The sequence below is a fragment of the Mesocricetus auratus genome, unplaced genomic scaffold, assembly GCF_017639785.1.
Source record: "Mesocricetus auratus isolate SY011 unplaced genomic scaffold, BCM_Maur_2.0 Super-Scaffold_100009, whole genome shotgun sequence".
In the NCBI taxonomy this organism is placed as follows: domain Eukaryota; kingdom Metazoa; phylum Chordata; class Mammalia; order Rodentia; family Cricetidae; genus Mesocricetus; species Mesocricetus auratus.
This window is the reverse complement of record NW_024429193.1, coordinates 61,031,781-61,057,437: the sequence shown is the minus strand read 5'-3', so window position 1 is coordinate 61,057,437 and position 25,657 is coordinate 61,031,781. Positions and strand designations below refer to the sequence as shown.

Genomic DNA, 25,657 nt, shown 5'->3' with positions numbered 1-25,657 from the left:
TGTGTGCATGTAATGCACACTTTATGCACCACTAAAACAGTATGTAGTATTTATGATGGAGATTGAGATAGAAAGGGGAAATAACTTTTAAAAATTAGCTCTATTGCCGGGCGGTGGTGGTGCACGCCTTCAATCCCAGCACTCGGGAGGCAGACGGATCTCTGTGAGTTCGAGGCCGGGCTGGACCGACAGCCTCCAAAACAATACAGAGAAACCCTGTCTTGTAAAACAAAAAAAAAAAAACAAAAAAAAAAAGCTCTATTACATTGCCTCTTAGGAGTAAGATCAAAACGTGATACTAATCCTGGGCCTATGCTTCCTCAATGAAATAAAACAGCATTTATCAGACAATTGTTTTCTTTTGCTTGTTTGTTTTTGAGACAGGGTTTCTGTGTAGCTTTGGAGGCTGTCCTGGAATTCACTTTGTACACCAGGCTGGCCTCGAATTCACAGACATCTGCCTGCCTCTGCCTCCCGAGTGCTGGAATTAAAGGCATGTGCTACCACTGCCCAGCCAAACAACTGTTTTAAGGATTAGAAGTAAAGATGAGTGGTGACCAGATATGCTAATTAGATTTTTTGCAAAGTTGGAACAAGTTTGGATCATCTGGGAAGAAAAAAACCTCAACAGGGACAATGGCCTGTAGGCAAGCCTGTGGAGGCTTTTTCTTGATTAATGATTGAAGTGGGAGGGCCCAGCTCACTGTGGGTGGGGCCACCCCTGGGGAGGTACTGGGTTGTATAGACAGCAGTCAGAGCAAGCCAGGAAGTCCAAGCTAGTAAGCAGCATTCGTCCAGGATTGTCGGTTTAGTTCCTGCCTCCAGGTTCCTGACCTGGTTTCCCATATGTATTACCCAAATATTTTTCTTGTAGCATTTTCTCTAATATATAATACCATTACTTACTTCAAATCAGGGCTTTTCTCTGTTCTTGGCCTTCTCTTTTAATTAATTTGTGTGTGTGTGATATGTACATGTGTGTGTGTGATATGTACATGTGTGTGTGTGTGTGTATGTGATATGTACGTGTATATGCGTGTGCAGGGGAGTGTGCAGAGACCAGAGGAGGACATCAGGTGACCTGTCATCTCTCAGTGAAGCTGGTGGTGGCCAACAAGCCCCGGCGACCCTGTCTCCTCCCTCACAACACAAGAGTTGCAGGTACACATGTACCCAGCCCAGCTTTTGTCTGTTCTGGGGATTTGAACTGGGTCCTCATGATGCAGACTGAGCCATCTCCGCAGGCCTCTACACTTGGCCATTCTAAAGTGTCAGTCTGCACAGTGGTTAGGGTACACGGCCACCCTTTCACGTTGTCATATCTGTTTTCCACATTAGGCCATCTACCACGGTTTCTTAAACTGTGGGTGTGATCCCACATGGGACCTGGAAATTGACATAACCGAATGGAGGGCATGAAAGGTTTATCAAGTTTCAGTGGCAGGGCATTTGCCCAACATGCCCTCAGCACTGAACAACCAACCAACCAACCGACGAGACTACTGTATTACGTGAACTGCAGTACTTGTTTGTTTCTATTTATTTATTTTATGTGTTTGGCCTGGGTGCATGTACTTTCACTATGTGTCCACAGAGGTCAGATGGAACATCTGATGCCATGGAACCTCGATTAAAGATGGTGGTGAGCCACCATGCACTCTGGGAACCAAACTCAGGGCTGCCACAATAAAACAAGTTCTCTTAACCCCCGAGCCATCTCTCCAGCCCTTGACTGTTGTTTTTGTTTTCAAACATTTATTTGATTTGTGAGTACAAATGTGTACATGCACATGAATACTGATGCCCTTGGGGACCAGAAGCATTAGGGTTGGAATGAGGTAAGACCAGAATAAAGGACAGAGGCCAGATAAAGGCACAGGGAAGCTTTTAGATTCTCTAAGAAACACAATGAAAAAGAGTAAAGCAAGATGTGAATGGATGTGATCTTGTTTATTATTTTATCTAGTCTCTTATTTAAAATAGGGTCTCACTATGTAACTCTGGGTAGCCTCTGTCTCCCAAGCACTGGGATTAAAAGTATTGGCCATCATATCTGGTGTCCTAGTTAGGGTTACTATTACTGTGATGAAACACCACGACCAAAAGCAACTTGAGGAAGAAAGGGTTTATTTGGTTTATATGTCCACATCATAGTCCATCATTGAAGGAAGTCAGAATAGGAACTCAAGTGGGGCAGGAACCTACAGTCAGGAGCTGATGCAGAGGCCATGGAGGGGAGCTGCTTACTGGCTTGCTCCTCATGGCTTGTTCAGCCTGCTTCTTATAGAACCTAGGACCAATATACCAATCAATCCTACACTGATCACTAATTAAGAAAATACCCAGCTGGGCGTTGGTGGCGCACGCCTTTAATCCCAGCACTCGGGAGGCAGAGGCAGGCGGATCTCTGTGAGTTCAAGACCAGCCTGGACTACCAAGCGAGTTCCAGGACAGCCTCCAAAGCCTCAGAGAAACCCTGTCTCGAAAAACCAAAAAAAAAAAAAAAAGAAAGAAAGAAAAAAAAAATACCCTATGGGCTTGCCTATACCCTCATCTTATGGGGATGTTTTCCAACTGGGGTTCCCATCTCTCAAATGGTTCTAGCTTGTATCAAGTTGACATAAAACTAGCCAAAACTGATGGGTGGTGGTAGTGTAGGCCTTTAATCCCAGCACTTGGGAAGCAGAGGCAGGAAGATCTCTGTGAGTTTGAAGCCAACTTGGTCTACAGAGTTCCAGGAAAGGCTCCAAAGCCACAGAGAAACCCTGCTAGCCAAAACACCTAGCCTGAGACACATATTCTCAGGATACACACACACACACACACACACACACACATGCACGCACGCACTCTAAGATTAAAAAACAATTTTATGTGTGTAGTAACCTCTTGTTCTGCCAATAGACTTGTGGTAGTGAACTTAGGGTGTGGCTTTGGTGTGTGACCCCTTATAAGGAAGAGGAGCTGGCTCTCACTCTCTGGCGTTGTGGTCAGAGGATCCTGCAGGGCAGACACTGGGCCTCCAGGGACAGAAGATAGAGGTGGTTATTTAACCATCACTGTGTGAGTGTTCCCCAAATAAGTGTCTATTAATTCTTTATTTGGGCGTTTGCGGACTTCCTTTAACCCGCCTTCACTGTGCATATGTGAGAGTGTCTATGTGAGTCCAGACACCTAGCACTGGAACTGTAAGTGGTTAGCGGCTGTCTGACGTGGGTGCTGCAAACTGAGTCCTTTACAAGAGCAGTGATCATTCTACAGCCAGATAGAGTACTCGAGAGTGTAATCCTAGCTCTTATAAGCAGAAGCAGGAAGCCTGCTTTGAATTCAAGACCAGTCTGGGCTACACAGTGAAGTTACATGCTGGCTTTTTTTTTTTTTTTTCCGAGACAGGATTTTCTGTGGCTTTAGAGGCTGTCCTGGAACTCGCTCTGTAGACCAGGCTGGTCTCAAACTCACAGAGATCCATCTGCCTCTGCCTCCCGTGTACTGGGATTAAAGGCGTGCACCACCAACGCCCGGCCAGCCTGTCTTGAGCTCAGTGGATAAAGGCACTTGCTGCCAAGTTTGCCAACCTGAGTTCAATCCCCGGAATCTACATAGTAGAAGCAAAGCACTGACTATTGCATCTTGTCCTCTGACCTTTATAAGTGTGCTGCCGTGTACACACTCACAAATACCAATAAATACTTGTTTTGTTTTGAGAAAGGGTCTCACTATGTAGTCCCACCTGGCTTGGAGCTCAAAGATCTACCTATCTCTGAGACTCCAGAGATTAAAGGCATGTGCCACCACGCATGGCATAAATGTAATTTTAAAACTATTTTGAAAGAGCTAGAGAGATAGCTAGCTGTTAATGGCTAGAATATATATATATATTTAAGTTTTATATTATTTTATTTTATGTGTATGAGTGCTTTGCCTGCATGTATATAAGTGCATTACGTGTGTTCCTGGGGCCTATAGAGGTCCAACAAGAATTTTTTTTTAAAGATTTATTTATTTATTATGAATACAACATCTTGCCTCATGTATGTCTGCACGCCAGAAGAGGGCACCAGATCTCATTACGGATGGCTGTGAGCCACCATGTGATTGTGGGAATTGAACTCAGGACCTCTGGAAGAGCAGTCAGTGCTCTTAACCTCTGAGCCATCTCTCTAGTCCCCAACAAGAAAGTTAAGAGTCCCTGGAACTAAAGTTACAGATCACTGCAAACCACTATGTGCCTGCTGAGAATTAAACCCAGGCCCTGTGTCAGAGCAAAACATGCTCCTAACCACTGAGTCACCTCTCCAGCTCTGCAAAAATATTTTTGTTTTTTGCTTTATTTTGTGTGTGTGGTTTTTCAAAACAGGGATTCTCTGTATTGCTTTGGAGCCTATCCTCGAACTTTCTCTGTAGACCAGGCTGGCTTCAAACTCACAGAGATCTGCCTACCTCTGCCTCCTGAGTGCTGAGATTAAAGGCGTGTGCCACCACTGCCTGGCCTAAAAAATATTTTGTAAAAAATCACATATACACAAAATCACTGATTACTCTGTGGAGGATGATTTGTAGGGATGCAAAACTCAAGTGGATGCAGAGGAACTAGAACTCAAGCTGTTACAGCAGCACTGTAGAGAATTCCAGGAGAGGGAGACAAGTAGAGAGGTCTGGGCATAACCTAGAGTGAGAGGGAATGAACGACGGAGGCTAGAGAGGTCTGGGCATAACCTAGAGTGAGAGGGAATGAACGACGGAGGCGCCCTTCCCTCTCATGCCAGCAGTCTGCTCTTACCTCCAAATCCATGTAGATCGCACTGATGGCCACCTTGGTGCCTTGTCTGTAGATGGCCTTCTGGTCCTTTCTGAGCATCTGCTCAGTGGTCAGGCCTGGAAGATAGATGGGAAACCAGGACTCTAACAGGGAACTTGGCCTAACACCATAAAGGTGAAGACAAGGGCTGGAGAGATGGCTCAGAGGTTAAGAGCACTGATTTGCTCTTCCAGAGGTCCTGAGTTCAATTCCCACAACCACACGGTGGCTCACAACCATCTGTAATGAGATCTGGTGCCCTCTTCTGGTGTGCAGACAGACATGGACTCAGGATGTTATATTCATAATAAATAAATCTTGAAAAAAAATAAAGGTGAAGACAAGGAAAATGGGAAGTGGTTTCTCCTAGGGGCAGTGAACAGGAGCAATAAGTGAAGTCGTGATTATTATAAAGGAGTAACTAAAGTTACAGGGAATAATCAGGTCATCGGCTGGAGAGATGGCTCAGCGGTGAAGAGAACTGGTTGCTCTTCCAGAGGGCCAGGGTTCAACCCCCAGCACCCACAGTGCAGCTCAAATTTGTATATAACTGTAGTTCCAGGGGATCTGACACCCTCCTCTGTCTTCTGTGGGCACCAGACATGCAAATAGTACCCACGTCAGCTGCTTACACTTGTCGCTACATCTCAGAGAAACTGGTGCCCTCTTCTGAGCTGAGTCCAGTTATACTCACATACATCTTGGGTTTTTTAAAAATTACTTAGTTATTATGTATGCCTGTAGGCCAGAAGAGAGCACCAGATTTCACTATAGGTGGTTGTAAGCCACCATGTTGCTGGGAATTTAACCTGGGTCCTCTGGAAGAGCAGCCAGTGCTCTTAACCTCTGCGCCATCTCTCCAGCCCAAGTCTTGGATTTTTAAAATGCATTCATTTTTCATTTGGTTTTTCAAGATACGGTTTCTCTGTATAACTTTCAATTCTTGAGATAGGGTCTCCTTACATGGGCCAAGCTATCCTTAACTCACTATATAGCTCAGGTTGCCCTGAACTTCCTATCTTCCTGCCTTGGTTCACCAGTGCTGGGATTACAGCATGGGCTATCACCTCCAGTCTCAGGAGATCTGAAGCCCTCTTCTGGCCTCCTTGAGTACCAGGAATGTCCATTGTGCAGACATGCATGCAGACAGAACACCCAAACATCCTCTTCCAAACTCAGGATGGAATGATCTAGCAGATAACTGATCGTTCATGGGCAAACATGTATGCCGCTCATTTCTCCCTGGTATAAAGAGTAAACCATTCTAATGCTCTGAAATCGTTTTGGCGGCTTTCCAGATAAGAAGTTCAAAGCTTGCCCACTGGTTTTCTCATGTAGAAAATCTTCCTATCATACCTGAGACGTCAAACTTTGCCTTTTGCAGAGAATCAAAGATGTCCTCTCTCCGAGGAAGATCTGGGAAGAGGGCCTCCAGCTTCTCTACATACTTGCTGTCCTTTAGGGTTGCCTTTCCAATTTTGGCATCCATGTTGACACAGTCCAAGATGATGGTGCCTATGAAGGGATACAGAAGAGCAGGAGCCCTACACTCAGTCACTAGCATACATACTCGTAATTCCACACCCAACAGACACAACCCAGAGGGAACATCCAGGGCAAACCCATAAGGACAAAACAATACACTTGAACTGACCATGTCCTAAGTGAGACCTCCCAAAGAGAAATGTAATCAAGAGCATGGGAAGCTGGTCAAGAAGCCTGAGCCCAGGGCTGGAGAGATGGCTCGGCAGTTAAGAGCACCGGCTGCTCTTGTGGAGGACCCAGGTTTGAGTTGCAGAACCAGCATGGCAGTTCACAACTGACACTCCAGTCTCAGGAGATCTGAAGCCCTCTTCTGGCCTCCTGGGTAACAGGAATGTCCATTGTGTAGACATACACGCAGACACAACACCCAAACATGCCTTGTAGATTTCATAACCTCAGAGGGAATTAGCTCCTCTGTAAGTCAAACTCCATCACAGAACCTTACATTTTGATTTATTCTTTGAGAATTTCATAGTCTTCTTCCTCCCCCAGCTCTGCCTCCACCTCCCTATCCACCTAACTAACTGCTGTTCTCTCTCTGTCTCACAAATAAGTAGGCAGGGGCTAGAGAGATGGCTTGTGTTAAGAGCACTGGCTGCTCTTCTAGAGGACCTGAGTTCAATTCCCAGCACTCACAGGGCAGCTCACAACTCTGACAACCTCTTCTGGTGTCTGAGGGTACCAGGCATACATGCAGGCACAACATGCATCCACATAAAAATTTTCAAACTTTAAAAAAAAAAAAAGACAAAAAGAAAGTTGGTGTCGCACGCCTTTAATCCCAGAACTGGGGAGGCAGAGGCAGGCGGATCTCTGTGAGTTCAAAGACAGCCTAGTCTACAGAGCGAGTTCCAGGACAGCCTCCAAAGCAATACAGAGAACCCCGTTTCAAAAAACAAACAAACAAAGACAAGAACAAAATAAAACACACACACAGAAGAAAAGAAAAAAGAAAAAAACCCCAAAACCAATAACCAAGCCATGGGGTATGTTTTTTGTTGGCCAACTACTCCTAAGAATGCAGCCTGTCCTGGAATGTGTTTGATATTCCTAGTGTCACTCCACTAAAGCAGACTGATTCCCCCTCCCAGTAGCCATTCAATAGCCTCCTTCTCTCTCTGCATTTTGTCTTCCATGACAGCCCTACTACTGGAAGAGACTGCATCGTCTGCTCTAATTAGTCTCAGCACACACACACTCCATGGAAAAAGAGAGGAAAGGTGAAGAGAGCTGCTCAGGCACACAACCATTTCCTGCTGGAACCGACAGCAGAGACCGCTTCCTGTTTCTTCGGAGAGTCCTTCTGTTAAGAGCCGCAAATGGGATCTGCGAAGGTTCCTTTCTGCTTTCTCCAACACAAACCCCAGGCAGTGAAACAATGCCCAACTACGGAGAATGAGCCCTCACCCTCTGTGATGAGCGGGTGGCTGTAAGCTTCTAGAAGTTCACTGCCCCTTGTGGGATGGGAGCAAAAGAACCCAAACCGATCCCGTGATTACCATGCAGTAGGGAGGCAATTTGTCTGTCCAAGATCTCTGGCGCCCCCTGCAGGATTCTCTCTGCCACCAGGGTAGCACAGGACCCCACCAGCTCAACTGAAACATGACAGGGAGGACAGTATTTCTGCTCAACTGGCCGATGGTCCAGCACCTCTGCTACTGCCTCCTCCAGAGCAGCATCAGTTCTGGAGAGGGTTAACAGAAAACAGAAAGAAAGAGAAGTACTTAAGAGCGCTCCTGCTGCCAGACCAATCTCTACCATAAAGCAAAGTGTGGGTGTCTTAGGCAAATATATAGAGGTCACTTTTACCCCTGCCTTACTCCTCTTTAATGTGGTATCTGAAGCGGCATTTAAATGGCATGTAATGAACTTTGTGAGGTGTCTACTATAAATGTCTACATAGTTACTGTCCTTCAGGGTTGTCACTCCAATTGAACTCTGACACTCAACAGAGAACCTTGTTCTCTTGACAATCAAAGACCACAGCGGTCACCAGGTTAGGGCTTTTACCCACGCCTTCCTTTCCAGTTCTATGCCCTCAGTATCCCCTCTCTAGACTGTTTCAGGTCTCTTCACCAGTCATCTACTTTTCAACTAGGGGCTGGCTCACTAAAACCTTCACTTTGGGCCAGGCGGTGGTGGCACACGCCTTTAACCCCAGCACTCGGGAGGCAGAGGCAGGCGGATCTCTGTGAGTTTGAGGCCAGGCTGGACCGACAGCCTCCAAAACAATACAGAGAAGCCCTGTCTCGTAAAAACCAAAAAAAAAAAAAAACAAAAAATAAAAAACAAAAAAAAAACACCCTTCACTTTGTGAGTGATCACTTGAAAACAAAAACAATAAAAAACTTGATTCTGTTAGGACCTGGAATTAATATAATGAACAAGTTTTCTGCTACCTAAAGTCCATCCCCCTAAGAAGGCCCTACAAGGCCGCCACGATCACCCATGCCCACCTCAGTCTCATCAATTCATGGCTTACATTTCCCACATATTTCATGCTCAGCTGCGCAGAACAAGTCCCAGTTCCCCAACTCAGTGTGCAGTTTCATGCCTGCCCGGCCTCACTTCTATTAATTCCCCTCTGCCTGGAAGACTCCGCTCAGCCACCTTCCCACCCCTACAGGGGATACTCTGTTGACTAGGCTCAGGGGTCAACTCCTCTACAGAACCCTGATGCCCTCAGTTTCCCTCCAGTATGATGAGGTTAGTCCATGTCTACTCCTCCAAGTCCTACTGTCCTCTAGAGTGACAGCCATCCCTGGCCTCCACACCCACTACAATGATCTGTTTGCTGACTGCCCTCTTCCTGATTGAAAGATGCATGCAAACTGTCACCTTCTTCCACTTCAGAAAAAGGTTCTAACGGATAAATTCATGGGTGCCCTCAGGTACCCATTTCTATAACGACAGCGTGCTCAAGGGAAAATATGCATTTGCAAGAACAGCAGGAGCCAGACACACGTAGGCAAATCTCATACTCACATTGCTCTTTAGCAGCTTTTCTAGTCCTAAATTAGAAGAAGAATTATTGTAGATGCACACATTCGTTGAATAGACATGACTGAGGTATTTATAGTGTCTACTACAACATATTATTCCTGTGTTGCAAAACAGCAAAATGAATGATTACTTAGTTTGAACTCACTATATATTTTTCTTATATTTTTGGTTGTGAGCCTAGCCTTTAACAGCTGACCTATTCTTCTAGTCCTATATTTTTCTTTATATCATAAATTCACTAGAGTTTGGGTTTTTTGTTTTTGTTTTTTGAGACAGGGTTTCTTTGTGTAGTTTTGGAGGCTGTCCTAGAACTCACTCTGTAGACCAGACCAGCCTTGAACTCACAGAGATCCATCTACCTCTGCCTCCCGAGTGCTGAAACTAACGGCATGCACCACCTCCTGGTGAAATGATACTATTTTTAGTAGGTTTTTCATGTTGGATATGACCCATAAATTATAGTTAGCTTCTGAGGCAGGTGGATTTCTGAGTTTGAGGCCAGGCTGGAATACATAGTGATTTCCAGGTCAGCCAATGCTGTACAGTGAGACCCTATCTCACACAAAAAAAAGCAAACAAAACAAAACAAAAAAGCAAATACAACAACAAAAAGCTAGCCTCTGAGACTCCAGAAGGCAAATGTCCTTCTTCCTTTCTTCCTGTGTCGTCTGTCAGAGTCTACCCACTTAGCTGACTCACTCTCCGTCTACTGACCTGGGTAAGACGTGATGGTCAACAAGGACAAGGGTGAGCTGGCCAGCCTGGTGCAATGCATGGAGGTCGATCTCATCCCGGAAAATCAGCACAGCCTCTGGAATACGGACCTTCTGGAGGAAGAAGACATTGTCCCCTCGTAGAGGAAGCTCAGAACGATTTATGTTTAAAACTGGAATAAAGATTTCTCCTGCTTCCGCTGTCTGGTTAAGGAATTGAAAAGAAGACATCATAAGGTTTTGGAAACAGCAAGCAAAAGTAAAAAACTTGACTTTGGGTTTACTCCCTACCCTACAAATGTAAAAAGAAAAAGTCTAAAGGAGAAGTTACTACTTTGTTTGGTTTTTCTCTGTGTAATAGTTCTGGCAGTCCTGGAACTCACTCTGTAGACCAGGCTGACCTTGAACTCACTGAGATCTGCCTGCCTCTGCTGGGATTAAAGGCATGCACCACCACTGCCTGGCAAGTTACTACCTTCTCCTCCTCCACCTCCTTCTTTTAAAGATTTATTTATTTGTTTGTTTGTTTATTATGTATACAGTGTTCTGTCTGAGTGTATCCCTGCAGGCCAGAAGAGGGCACCAGATCTCATTACAGATGGTTGTGAGCCACCATGTGGTTGCTGGGAATTGAACTCAGGACCTCTGGAAGAGCGGCCAGCGCTCTTAACTTGAGTCATCTCTCCAGCCCCCTACCTTCTTATCAATTACCAAATCTAAAAAAAATAAAAGGACGACTTAAAAAAAAAACAACTGGGGAATCAAACCCAGAGCCTTGACCATGGACTCACACATTGTATGACTGAACTGCACCCTAGTGCTCTGAAGGGATGGTCCTTGCCTGCCTCCTAGCGATAACATGGAAATCAACGAGCTGTTGTTGTTATGGGTTTTCGAGACAGGGTTTCTCTATAGTTTTGGAGGCTGTCCTGGAACTCTCTGTAGACCAGGCTGAACTCGAACTCACAGGGATCCGCCTGCCTCTGCTTCCCGAGTGCCGGGATTAAAGGCGTACACCCTTAAGAGTTAACCTGGGCAGGGCTCAGCAGTTAAGAGCACTGCCTGATCTTCCAGAGGACCCAGGTTCCATTCCCAGCACCCATGTGAGCTCACAACCATCTATCCCTCAGGTTCCAAGGGATCTGATGCCCTTTTCTGGACTCTGAGGGCACCTGGCATACACACGGTGCATGGACACACATGCAGGCAAAACACCCATACACATAAAATAAGAATACTCTTTTTAATTGATCTGGACTGGAAGGGACATAGCTTAGTTGGTATAGTAGTGATCTGACATGCAAGAGGCATGGTGGTCTATGACTGTAATCCCAACATACAGGAAACAGAATTAAAAATTCAATGTTGCCGGACAGTGGTGGTGCATGCCTTTAATCCCAGCACTCGGGAGGCAGAGGCAGGCGGATCTCTGTGAGTTCAAGACCAGCCTGGTCTACAAGAGCTAGTTCCAGGATAGGCTCCAAAGCCACAGAGAAACCCTGCCTTGAAAAAAAAAAAAAAGTTCAACCTTAGCCAGGAGGTGGCAGTAAATGCCTTAAATCTCAGCACTCAGCTGGCAGAGGCAGGTGGATCTCTGAGTTCAAGGCCAGCTTGGTCTACAAAGTGAGTTCCAGGATGCCCAGGCTATTACACAGAGAAACTCTATCTCAAAAGGCCAAAATAAAAGAAAACAATTCAATGTTACCCCCAGCTACCTAGTGAGTTCAAGGTCATTGTGAAACAAATGAAAGCCTATCAAAAGAAAGAAAGAAAGGAAGGAAGGAAGGAAGGAAGGAAGGAAGGAAGGAAGGAAGGAAGAGAAATCTAATCCGGGAAGACAACTACTAGATCTTTGGTATCCGTACGCTACTCAATAGTAAGCTATGTAAATATAACTGTGGTTTTGCAAACCCCATGGTGTGGTTTGAATGAGACTCACACGCCCCCACCCCCTCTGGCTCACATATTTGAACACTGTACGTGGCACTACTTGGGAGGGGTTGGGCGGTGTGGTATTACTGGAGGAAGTGTGTCACTAGGGGTGGGCTTTGAGGCTCCAATGGCCCAAGGCAGGCCAAGTGGCTCTCTCTCCCTGCTGCCTGTGGATCCCAATGTAAAGCTCACAGCTCCTCCCCAGCACCACATCTATCTGCATGCTGCCATGCTCCCTGCCATGATGACAAGGGACTAAACACCTGAAAGTGTGAGCAAGCTCCAATTAAAGCTTTCTTTACAGAGCTGCCTTCGTCACGGTGTCTCTTCACAGCAACAGAAACACATTCCTCGAAGCAGAGTTAGCCATTCCAGATAGCAACACAGTACCCAAAAAAGGGGTCTTTATTTATCTCATGTTGTGCGTGGTGCAAGTGCGCGTGACCTGTGTAAGCGTGTGTAGAAGTCAGGGGACAACCTCAGGCGACATTCCTAAGGCACCAGCACCCCCGACAGGGAGACAATTCTCAGGGAGACAATTCTCTCGCTTGCCTGAAACTCAATAGGTAGGCTAAGTGGCTGGCCACTGAGCCCCAGGGGTTTGCCTGTCTGCCTCCCTAGTGCTGAGATGAGAAGGGAGTGCCAGCATGTCTGACTAATGTATGTGGGTTCTGGGACTCAAACTCAGATCCTCACACTTGCACATCAAGGCCTTTATTATTGACTGAGCTAGCCCAACCACTCTCCAACTTTGTTTTCCTTTTTATTGATTTATTAGTTTTATTTTATGTTTGAGTGTTTGTATCACACATATGCTTGGTGCCTGTGAATGTCAGGGCATGTGATCCCCTGGAACTGGAGTTATAAATTGTGGGGACACCAGACCTTGGGCAGAGACCCACTTCGCCATCAGCCTGGGAGTAGACAGCTATAAGACAATGTTTACTAAAAACATGTTTACTAAAAACAATACAATGCCCGGGGCAATAAGTTCCTGAAAAGGGCAGGCCCACGGAACCGCCCTGACCTTGACCTTTTCCAAAGACTAACCGCCTCTTCTGACATACCAAAGTTAGTTTCTGGTGTCAGAGAGAAGCAGCCAGGGATAAGGAGAGAGCAGAAGCTTTTCTGGAGGGAGGCCTTTCTTGGGAAGTTTTCTTGAGCCTTTTTGGGGCTTGCTTAAAGATTTCTTTACACTGTTGAACGAGTCTCTGTGTTGTCAATCCCCGACACCCTCCGCACGTTCTCAGACACAGGCTGCGCAGCGGGCGCGGCAATAAATAGTTGTGAACTGCTATATCGGTGCTGGAGAATTAATTGAACTCTGGCTCTCTGACTCATCTCTCCAGACCTTAATTTTGTTTTTTATGAAACAGGCTAACCCTTACCTCTTGCCTCCCCCTTCCAAGGCCGTACAGATATGTGTCATCACACCTATCTGAGACTTAACTTCAATTTAGCCAATGCTAAAATTTTATTTGTTTTCGTATTTTCAAGACGGGGTTTTTCTGTGTAACAGCCCTGGCTATCCCAGAATTCTCTCCGTAGACCAGGCTGGTCTCGAACTCATAGAAATATCCACCAGTATACCTCTGCCTCCTGAGTATAGAGATTAAATGCATGTGCCACCATTGCCCAGCACTAACGCTAAATATTAGTAAGTAGTAGAGCTATCCCTTTTCACTCTAAGGGACTATTTCTTGGTACTCACCTTTGTTAGGTAAAAAGCCAGGGCAAGAGCAGACACCATGGAGTCTAAGTCACAAGCTTCATTTCCCAGCACAACATGCAGAGGCCTGGACTCCTGGAGGGGAAGGAGAAACCCATAAAACTATGTCTGTATTTCTGTTACCTTACACTCAAGTAGGGCATTATACACATCTCTCCGCCCTTCAGAGGGTACAATATCACCAACGGAGAGGGCTCAAGTGGCTTAGCCAGGCTTTAAGCAGTTCTATACGTCCAGCTGGCAGAAAGGTGCTTTTTCCTCTCCACTAACCTTGTCCGACTGTTAACTCTCAGAGCACTAATTACCTGACTGCTTATGCTTCTTCAGGCTCTCACTACCTTCATGGACAGTTATGCCATGCCCTCAAGGAGATCAGGCAGGCCTAGTTTGCCACTCATTGCCCCTATTTTCAAAATAAAAGAGTAACTTTTACATTTCTATGCTGCAAAAATAAAGAAGCATTGAACATAAAGGTGAGAATAAAATCCACAGCCAGCAAAGGATCAGTGGGTCAGGGTGTTTGCCATCAGCCAAGCCTGACGACCTGAGTTGGACACCTGGGGTCCACAAGGTGGGACGAGACAGACAACACTTGGAAGCAGTTCTCCAAACTCCATGCCATGTGGTCCAGGGACTGAACGTACAGGCTTGGAGGCAGGCATCTTCACCTACTTAGCTACCTTCAGCCCACAGTCGTTAGTTACGTCCTATGCTAACCTAAGAACGCAAATACAAGTTGCAGGCTTGTCTCTGAAGAGGAGCAGGCGCCAGGTTTTGTGTGCTGTGCCTCGGGTACTGAGTGGAGAACGTCGGCGAGCTAGGTAACCACGGCCGGCATGGTGCTGAAGAGGTGTGGTTGGTCTGCAATGTCGAAATGCTGGAACTCTGTCAAGCAGCAATGGTCACCATTGCGGTCCATGCCATTATTTCACAACACAGCTTCATGTGCTATGTATGTAAGTAATTACTATTTGAAATTCCATGCTTCTTCATGTCCTCGTTATTTTCCCATGGGGCACTCATCTTGAAGTACTGCCTTCAAAGGGGATTATCTACAGGTGCTTTATAATGTCATGGAGGGGGATTTATTAAAAGCAAAACAAAACAACAACAATAAAAAAGAAAGTAAATACAGCCAGGCCGTGGTGGCATGGTTTGTGCCAAATTCCCAAGCAACCTTCCTGCAAAGGCCACTGGACACAGAATCTGTGTGATGCTATGCCCTTCCAGAATTTAAACGAATGAAAAGTAAATAAAAGTGGATTTGTAAAAAAAAAAAAATAATAATAATAAAAGAAAAAGAAAAGAAAATGCCTTTAACGGCAGAGCCAGGCAGATCTCTGGCAGAGACCAGCTTGGTGGACAGAGCAAGTTCTAGGAAAGCCTATAAGGCATTTTCCTGATTGGTAATTGATATGGTTGGGGGCTCAGCCCATTGTGGATGGGTGGGTGGTGCCTTCTCTAGGCTGGTGTCCTGGGTTGTGTGAGTAAGCAGACTGAACACACCATCAAGAGCAAGCCAGTAAACAACTCCCTCCATGGCCTCTGGGTCAGCTCCCGCCACCAGGTTCCTGCCCTGTTAGTTCCTGTCCTGCCTTCCTTCTGTGATGAACAGTGGTGTGGACGTGTAGGCCTGCAACCTCACTCCACTCAGAGGATGGAGACAGGAGGACCAGAGGTCTCGCTTGCACTGTTAAGTCTGAGGTCAGTCCTGCTATGTGAGGACTCTTGCCTCAACAGTCAAAGAAGCAAACAACAACGAAACACATTAGGGCTTAACAGAGTGCTCCATGTGAGAAGCCCTGGTCTGATAAATAACTCAACACTACGTGAGCCAGGGGTGACAGAAACGTAGAAACAAGAGGATCAGAAGTTCAGATACAAAGCAAGTTCAAGGCCAGTCTTGGCTACATGAGACGCTGTGTCAAAAGAAAAATAAAAGCTGGGTATAGTGGTGCACATCTTTAATCCCAGCATTTGGGCAGCAGAGGCAGGCTGATTTCTGTGAGTCTGAGACCAACCTGGTCTACATAGCGAAGCCTGAGCTCCAGTGAGACCCTGTCTTGAAGGGAGAAAGCGCGCGCGCGCACACACACACACACCCATAAGTGTGAGACGATAAATGTCTGAATAATCAACATGCCAACTAGCCTGATTTGATGGCTGTACACTGTGTTTGTGTGTACATTGTGGGTCCAGTTATACCAAAAAGCACCATGGAAGAACTAGTTTTTTTGGTTTTTTTTTTTTACAACTTTTTTTTTCTTGTTTTTTTTGACACATGGTTTCTCTGTATTGTTTTGGAGGCTGTCCTGAAACTCACTCTGTAGACCAGGCTGGCCTCGAACTCACAGAGATCCACCTGCCTCTGCCTCCCGAGTGCTGGGGTTAAAAAAAAAAGACAGAAGATGTAGCTCAGTTGATAGAGCTCTTGCCTCGCATGCACAGCTCAGGGTTAACTGTCCAGCAATACATAAACCGGGCACGATGGCACATGCCTGTAAAGGACTCGGATGGTTGAAGTAGGCGATGAAAATGTTCAGAACTGTTTGGATGATTTAGCAAACCCTACCTCAAGGGTAAGGGTTACAGCTCAGTAGCAGAGTGCTTGTCTGGTGTATGCAATTCCCAGCACCCAAAAATCATGATGATAATAATTCTTTCTCTTTATAGACAGGAATCCAAATAACCTGAGCTGGCCTGCAACTTATTACTTAACTGAGGCAGGACTTGAACTTCCAATTCTCCTGTTCTACCTCCCAAGTGCTGAGATTCAAGTGTGCGCCCAGACACCCAGCTTGATAATGGTTGAAGTATGTGCATGCCTCATTTGGCTATTATAGAGACTAAATGGTCAGTTAGTAGGTATAAAAGCATTAGAATAAACATGGTGGCACATGTCTTTAATCCCAGCACTGGGGGAAAGAGGACAGAGGCAGGTAGATATCTGTGAGTTCAAGGCCAACTGGGGCTCCATCTCAAAACAAAACAAAACGTAAAGTTCCTGGCCCAGGAGATGGCTGGCCTAGTTAGCGTTACTGTTGCTATGATGAAACACATGACCACAGCAACCCGGGAGAAAGGGTTTATTTGGATGTTTGCCCTCAAGGTGTGCCCATGACCATTAGTTAAAGGCGTGTGCCACCAACGCCCCGCACAACCTTTTCTTTTTAAAACCATTTCTGGGGATGGTTTTATTTGTCGTGCTTGGGTATTTTGCTTGTATGTGTCCCACATGTGTGCTTTGCACCCCAAAGGGGGAGCAGTATCTCTCCGAACTGCAGTTACAGGCCATTGCTAGCCACTAAACGAGTGCTGGTAATTGAACCAGGATCCTCTGGAAGAACAGCAGGTATCATTAACCACTAAGTCATTGCTCTAACCGAGCGGGGCCCCCCCCGCTTTAATGTTTTGTTTTTTAAGACAGAGTCTCACTTATGCAGACCACATGGCAACACTAGAGTCTCTTCAAAAGCAGCAAGATAATTCTACACCCAAGCCCCGCCATATGACACAGCATCTCCTGTGACTTCTGAGACCAGAGAAAACCCCTCTGCCTCCTACACACCAAGGGTCACCCAGATGGCTGTGGACCAAAGTGACAGGAAATCCCTAGAGATAAGGGGCTCAGAGAGAAATGACTCAGCCAAGCAGGGAGGGGCTTGTAAACAGGAAGGGCCAGGTGTCCCACCCGGAGGGAAGGGTAAGAGGACAAGGGACAGGCTGAGTAAGGGGTTCTAGGAAGGTCTCAGAGAACCGTTCCAAATCCCTGTAACAGTGCAGCTCAACCATGGCCAGTCAGACCCCAGCCTGGAAGGAAGCTACAAGAAAAGCAGAAGGAAGGGACCAGAGCCACACTGCGAAGGAAGGAGAAATGGTTGCCAGTGCAGGAGAAACTCGCTCGGCCAAAGCCAGAGCAGACAGGGTTGCTCTGCCACTCGTAGCCGGTCCTGGACCCGGGGTGACAAAACATGTGCAGCCTTCTTTCTCTTCCCAACCCTGGCCAGCAGGAACCCTCCCCTACTCACCCCCACCATGGTTACCCAGGACTGACCGAACACGCGCCCACCAAACCGCGGTGTGTGGGCTCTTTGCTCTGTTCAGTCTCTGGAAGCAGCAGACATCTCAGACAAACAGACTAGGGTTGAGTCCAGCCCCTTCCTACTTGATACGGGGTCCTGGTTCCTATGTAAAAATGAGGGCAGGGCTAGCAAGATGCCAACCGTGACAACCTGTTCAGCCCCCAGAGCCAACATGGTGGAAAGAGTTTGAAGTCTTGCAAGCTGTTCTCTGGCCTTTATAGATATGCTGAGGCATGCTCCCCACCCCCACAAAATATACAAATAAATGTTAAAATTTTTTATCTTATGGGCTGGAGAGATGGCTTAGGTAGTATTCTTGAAGAAGACCCAAATGGGACTCACAGGTACCATTGGGTGGCTCAAAATAGCTAGTAACTCCAGCTCCAAGGGTTCTGACACCCTCTTCTGGCTTCTGAGGGCAACTCTATTCACATACAATATACACACACATACATATAATTAAACATTTTTTTTCAAAGACAGACGGTTTTTCTGTGTAGCCCTGGCTATCCTTGAACACAGAAATCTACCTGCCTCTGCCTCTGAGTGCTGGGACTAAAGGCGTGTGGCATCACTACCTGGCTTCAGCTAATATTTTTTAAGGAGAATAAGTTGGGTGTGTTGGAGCACACCTTCAATACCAGTACTCTGGGGCTAAGGCAGAGGGTCTGCAGCAACTCTGAGGCCAATCTGAACTATATAATGCTTCCGAGCCAGGCTGGACTACAGAAGAGACTGCAAAAGCAGCAGGAGGTCACTGTGCCTTGCTGCATGCCATTGAGTAGATTAAATGAGATCACCTGAGAGCCTCCTCTGTAAATGGCGCACTCCCCCCCTTCCTCTGCTCCTCACTGCTCAAGCCATCGCCGCCTTTTCAAAAGCCCCTTTCTCTGGGAAGCCTTCCTCGGTGTTCCCAAGTGATCCTCCCTCTCTAGCTTCCTGCAGCTGCAGTTTTCAGGAGAGATGAAAGCTTTAGGGGTTCACTACATTTTCATGAATGTGTACCCTTAATGCATAAGACAGCTTAGGATCCAAACTGGGAGATCCTCGAGAGTGGAAAGTGGTACTCTTCATGATGATGCTCCAGAAAATAAAGATCCTGGGTGCATGGCTGCCCCCAACTTAGAAGGCACTGTCCTCCTCAATTAGTTAAACTATGTAACCCTCATCTCCAACCCCCCTCTCCACCAGCTGAATACACAGGCCAAACAGTGTCTGTTTTCTGACTAGAGAAAGAGTTCAAGGAAAAGACAGCTAAACTTAGCAGCATGAGAAACCTGAGCTGCCTGCCTGCCAATGGAAGAAACAGAATCTGAGAGCCACAGGAAACAAACTTTTCTTTTTAAGACATGATTTAGCTATGTTGACCTGGCTGGCCTTGAACTCAGAGATTTGGTTGCCTGTGCCTGGGATCAAAGGCATGTGCCACCAAACTAATCTACGATGCCTGCTTCCCTGGCTGACCTAGCGTTCACTATGTAAGCCAAGCTGGTGACTGAATGCTGGTAATTCTGCCGCTGCTACCTCCCGAGTACAGGGGCTACAGCATGTGCCACCATGCCCGGTTTGTTGTCTTGATACAGTCTCTCTCTGTAGCCCTGGCTGTCCTAGAATTTGATGTGCTGCAGACCAGGCTGGTCTTGAATTCACAGAGATCCTCCAGCTGGTCCTAAAGGTATGAACCACCATACCCAGCCAAAAAACTTTCGGAAAGAAAGGGGCAGCTATGGCTCCTTGGGTAAAGGTGTGTGCTGTCCAGCCTGGCGAACTGAGTTCAATCACTGGGATCCACATGGTGGATGGAGCATTAACTCTTGAAAAGCGTTCTTTGGCCCCCAAGTGTACACTGTGGCACACTATCAGTAAATGAGTATAATATGAACAAAAATTTAAAGGAGGAAGGCTGGAGAGACGCTCACTTGTTCTAGCAGAGAACCCAGGTTTGGTTCCTAGCATCTACATAGTAGCTCACAACCATCCATAACATCTATCCCAGGAAATCTGACACCCTCTCTAACCTCTAAGGCCACCATCACTCATCCACGTGAAATAAAGTAAATGAATCTAAAAAGAATTTTTAAGAGAAGAGAGAGGAAGAATAAGAAGATATCCATTAGTTAAAATAACACACCCTAATAAGTTTTATTTGTTTTCTGGCCTGGATTACAGGCAGGGGGAGGGTTTAGAGCTAAGAAAAACACTTCCCAGCTGCTTGGTGGTGGCACACGCCTTTGATCCAGTACTCAGGTGGCAAGGGCAGGTGGATCTCTGTGAGTTCCAGGCCAGCCTGGTCTACAGAGCGATATTCCAGGACAGCCAAGGCTACACGAAGAAACCCTGTCTCAAAAATCCAAACAAACAAAAACATAAAAAAGGAAGAAAACCACTTCCCCTCTGAAGCTGATGATTAGCTACTCTACACAATATTAACAAGGGGAGGGGCAGCCCAAACAACACCCTCACCCCTACCTCCTACACCCAGAGAAAATGAGAGGACTGTGATCAAGGACAAACAGCCACTTCCGACTTGAACCTCACGTCTAAGAAGTGTACCTTTGCTCCTAGCTCAGCCTAGCTCAGCCTGAGATGCAGCCCCACCCCAAAGAAAGAGTTCTTCCTACTGGAAGTGCAAGACGAATCAATCGGTCACTAGGACTAGGAGCCCATTAACACAAAACAAAACAAAACAAAACAGAACCAGGCCTCCTTTCTCTTTCCCTTACTTGCTTGCTTTTGTTGTTTTGTTTGTTTTTGTTTTCAAGACAAGGTCTAGGACTCACAGCTTTTGCTGCCCTAGAATTCTCTAGGTAGACCAGGCTGGTCTCAGACGCAGTGATCACCAAGCGCTGGGATTTACGGCATGCCTCACCGCACCTAGCTTCTTTCTGTTTTTCTGTCTGTTTTACACAGCCCAGGCTGGCCTGGAATTTGCTCTGTAATCCAGGCTAGTCCCTAATTTAGGATCTTTCCACCTCAACCTCAGCTACCACGCCCAGCTATGTAGATTTCTTTAAAGTGGAACATGCCATTGTCACTGTGGCAGAGGCTGCAGAAAAGTTCTCTGGTGTCACATCCTAAAAATACAGTGTTGCAGGAGAACTGGCTGCATTATCAGCTGTTACTGGCCTGTGCAAAAGCCAAGCATCCCCAGCTCTCACACAAGTAACAGTGTGTCTGTCGGCACCCGGCTCTCTACACATGCGGCAGTGAAGGTGACCTGGCTGAGACGTCCGTCCATCCATTGATCACAGGGACCAGTTCTGCTGTTCCACCCTGCTAGGCCAGTATCCGGTTTCCTCCTTCTCCACCCCTTCTCCACCCCTCCCGAAGATGCACTGGCCCTAGAAGAGGACAACCCTCTCTCTCGGAAGACTGCTCTTTGGTCAAGGGTGTACATGTGGCTGTCCTCCTCTGCTTGACCCTTCAAACAAGCTCTTGTTTGTTTGACACTGGGTCTCTCTGCGTAGCCCTTAATGTCTTGGAATTTGCTATGTAGACCAGGCTGGGATTAGGCTCTCTCTGTATAAGAAACATTAACAGGAGGCTAGAGGCAGCTCAGCAGCTCCTAGCACTCACGTGGAATAGTCACAACAGCTTGTAATTTCAGCTCCAGTGTATTTAATAATACACACACATCCACATAGATTTCTTCTAAAAAAAGAAACTAACAGTTTCTGGGGGAACTGGATGGAAAGGAAAAAAAAAAGATCTTTATCTTTTTCACTTCATAGCTGTTTTGTGCTTCAATATTTTCCTTATATAATATTTCTGTAATTAAAAAGAATTAAAACTGCCGGGCAGTGGTGGCGCATGCCTTTACTCCCAGCACTCAGGAGGCAGAGGCAGGCGGATCTCTGTGAGTTCGAGACCAGCCTGATCTACAAGAGTTAGCTCCAGGACAGCCTCCAAATGCCACAGAGAAACCCTGTCTCGAAAAACAAAACAAAACAAAAAAAGAATTAAAACTACTGGCATCCCCTGGCATAGCTACTGGCTTATAAGCTAATATAATAGAGTCTGGTGCTCAGTTTACTCCCTGCCCTATGAGGCTATGTGCTGAGAAGACTCCGAGGCTCAGTCACCTTCAGCTTCCTGCACACAGGCTCACAAAGGAGCTATACTCTGCTTCTTAGAGGAGAAATGTGAAGACCCGTTGGGATAGTGTGACACTGGAAAGTCAAATATATTGCCAAACATTGTAACAGTGTCAATGAGCTGTTACTTTGGGGGAATGGGTAAGGGGGGTTCTGGTGGTTTGAGAGACAACGGTCACTAAAGGGAACGGCAGGATTAGGAGGTATGACCTTGTTAAAGGAAGTATGTCACTGAGGGGCCAGGTTTTGAGTTCTCCTATGCTCAAGCTATTCCCAGTGTCAGGGACTAGGAACTTCTGTTGCCTGCAAGATGTAGGACTCTCAGCTACTTCTCCAGCACCGTGTCTGCCTGCATGCCACGATGTCCCCACCATGATGACATGGACTGAACCTCTGAACAGTAAGTGAGCCACCACAATTGAATGTTTTCCTTGGCTAGAGTTGCCGTGGACATGGTGTCTCTTCATAGCAATAGAAACCCTCACTGAGACAAGAGTACATGCTGGGAAGAAGATTCCTGCTTCGGGGTGAGGGTTCCAGTCCAAGGGCTTTTCACTAAATGGCGGGAATGAAAGCAGTTATTCACATGATGCTGGGAAACTCCCAAAAGGACAGCACTTAGAATGGTGTCATAAATACGCTAGTGTTTGGAGACATAGCAGTTAAGAGTGCTTGTGCTCCAGAGTACAGAAATTTTGTTCCCAGGACCCAAGTCAGGGGCTCACAACTTCCTGTAACTCTAGTTCCAGGGGATCCAACACCCTCCTCTGGCTTCCTTAGATACATGCATGCATGTGCAGAGACACACACTCACATTCACACACACACACACACACACACACACACACACACACACACACACACACAAATATTTAAGAGCTAAAAGGATGGCTCATCAGTTAAAAGTACTCACTGCTCTTGCAAAGAACCAAGTTTCATTTCTAGCACCCACACTGGATTGCTTACAACCTCCTGTAATTTCAGCTCCAGGGAATGTAGGACCTCTAACCTCCGATGGCACCTACACTCTCACACACAAATAATTAAAATTAAAAAAAAAAATCTTGCCAGGCGGTAGTGGTGCACACCTTTAATCCCAGGACTTGGGATGCAGAGGATTTCTGTGAGTTCAAGGCCAGCGTGGTCTACAGAGTGAGTTCCAGGACAGCCAGAGCTATACACAGAAAGAAGCCCTGTCTCAAAAACCCAGAAATAAATAAGTAATTCTTCTCCAAAATCTTCAAAAGTAGGTCTTTAAACAAACAAACAAACAACAACAACAACATTCTCAGGGCTGAAGAGATAGCTTAGTGATTAAGAGCACTGGCTGTTCTTCCAGAGGTTCTGAGTTCAATTCCCAGCATCCACATGGTGGCTCACAACCATCTGTAATGGGTTCTGATGCCCTCTTGCATTTGGAAGGCTGAGACAAAAAGACCAAGAGTCCCAGAGTAGATTGAGCTATAGAGCAAGATTCTATCTCAAGAAAAAAGAGCCAGCAACAAAGGGGAACAAATGAGAACAAAGTTTAACTCCGTGCGTGAGTGCGTGCGTACATGGGTGAAAATGCCATGATGGAAACCCCATTGTTTTTTGGAAAGAGAGAGACAGAAAGAAGGGGAGAGAGGAAGGGGATGAAATGGCTCAGCAGATACAGGCATTTGTCATCACGCATAACAACCTAAAATTGATCCCGAAGACCCACCTGGAGGAAGGAGAACAGATTCCCCAGTGTTTCCTCAGATCTCCACATGTGTCCATTACATGGGTGAGGTCCCCAAGACATCAATAAATGATAAATAAAACTTAACTTAGCAATTTTTTTAGGGGTTACAGAAGTGGCTCAGTGCTTAAGAACTCATACCGAACTTACAAAGGACTAAGCACCCACACAGGTGACAGACACCGCCCGTATCTTCAGTCCCAGGGAATCCACTGTCCTCTCCTGGAACCCATGGGCACTGCACTTAAATGCAAGAGTGCAGACACACACAAAATCAAAAAGAAAAATTTTTTGTTTTTTTGTTTTTGTTTTTTCGAGACAGGGTTTCTCTGTAGCTTTGGAGCCTGTCCTGGAACTCAGAGATCTGCCTGATCTGCCTCCTGAGTGCTGGGAGTACGATACCACTGACCAACTAGGAAAAAATATTGTAAAGGGCCTGTCATTTAAAGGTGGTGTATGCCTCTAATCCCAGCACTCTGAGGTAGAGGCAAGTAGATCTCTGAGTTTGGGACTCGTCTGGTCTACTTAGTACCAAGCTGGCCAGGGCTACATAATAAGATTCTGTCTCATATAAATAAAATTAAACAAATAAAGGATATCCAAACTGGGCATCACAGCAGACTCCTATAATCCCAACACTTGGGAAGTAGAAGCAGGAGGACCAGAAGTTCAAGGTCAATCTTGGCTATATTGGGACTTCAAGGTCAGCCTGGGCTACATAAGGACCATCTCAAAAACAAGCACACTATATATAAAGTAAAACAAGCCGGGTGGTGGTGGCGCACACCTTTAGTTCGAGGTCAGCCTGGTCTATAGAATGAGTTCCAGGACAGGCTCCAAAGCCACGGAGAAACCCTGTCTCAGAAAAAAAACAAAAGCAAAAACAAAATGCAGACCTCAGGCCAAGTATGGTGACACACATCTCTTGTCTAACATCAGGAGGATCCTACATGCAAAACAACAACAACAACAACAACAAAAAAACAATTAGAATTGGTTCCAATTTGTCTCATGCAATTTCCTCAAAATATGGTGGGTTTATGCCCCCCCAAGGGGTTTTGAAGAGGGGTGAGTCTCAATACACCATGGAGTCCAGGCTTCCTCAGACCTCTGTATATAACCCAGGCTACACTTAAACTAACAAGTCTTTTTCCTCGACCTACTGAGGCTGAGATTACAGCTATTCAGCCTGGTCAGATGTTTTAAAAAGGAAATTTTAGTGTAGCTGGCATCAAATTGAAACTCACCCCAAATGAAATTGAGAATATTCATTTATACCAGCAGCTGAGTCTACAGCGAATTAGGTGACTCTCAGCGTTAAAGCAAGAATTTATTGCTCAAAGGAATTTTAAGTTTTGTTCTATTTTTGTGGGTTGTTTTTTTTTTTTTTTCCAGCCCAAAGCTGGCCAGAACTGGTGAACCTTCAGCCTCCTCCTCCCAAGTGCTGGAACTAGAGGCATGTGGCTACCACACCCAGCTAAGTTATTTCAAAGGAAGACAGCCATCTGTCTAGGTTTCTACAGGGGCAGAGAAACTCACAGTAAGGGGCCAGGTGACTTGGAGCCTCTAATGGGAATAAATCCAAAGCTGCCATGGCTGTCAGCGCGGCTGGGTGAGTCCAGCTGGCTCAGAAAGCACCAAAAATAAGCTACAAAGCATCCAGGGCTGTGCTTGTGGTTTAGATTCCAAACACACTTTGTGTTTATCCCTCAGCAAGGCGGGGGTATTTTTACGTTTTTGTGTGTAAAGAAGACTAAAGGAGAACCCTGGAGGCAAAGGAATGTAAGTTGTGGATCAACATATATACCTGATGCTTAAAAACAGATTTTTAAAGTAAAACATTATGAACGCCTCTGCCTGTCTAGAAAAAGAAGGCAATAAAACCACGCACCCAGGTACCCTCCGCATCCCCGCGGTTCACCTGGAGGCCAGCGGGCTGCAGCCCGGCTCGCCGGTGGGAACCTGAGAGGGGCGGGGAGAGGGGCAGACACACCTCGCCGGGCGAGGCTGGCGGCCGCCTCACTGGTCCAGCTGAGGG

At 46.3% G+C, this 25,657-nt stretch overlaps 1 protein-coding gene across 3 annotated transcripts in view; it reads right to left on the bottom strand.

Annotated features, from left to right (window-relative positions):
• The window catches only part of Prune1 (prune exopolyphosphatase 1), a 33,695-nt gene that overhangs the window by 7,523 nt on the left and 515 nt on the right, over positions 1-25,657 (bottom strand). Inside the window, exons 2-6 of one of the 3 annotated variants that reach the window (XM_040752242.1) lie at positions 13,703-13,795; positions 10,061-10,263; positions 7,843-8,027; positions 6,155-6,313; positions 4,781-4,875 (exon numbers count right to left, since the gene is read on the bottom strand). In XM_040752242.1, coding sequence (XP_040608176.1) covers positions 4,781-4,875; positions 6,155-6,313; positions 7,843-8,027; positions 10,061-10,263; positions 13,703-13,795 — 735 coding nt within the window. Of the gene's footprint in view, positions 1-4,780; positions 4,876-6,154; positions 6,314-7,590; positions 7,746-7,842; positions 8,028-10,060; positions 10,264-13,702; positions 13,796-25,657 lie in introns of those variants that run through there. The other 2 variants (XM_040752243.1, XM_040752244.1) reach the window with 2 other exon arrangements.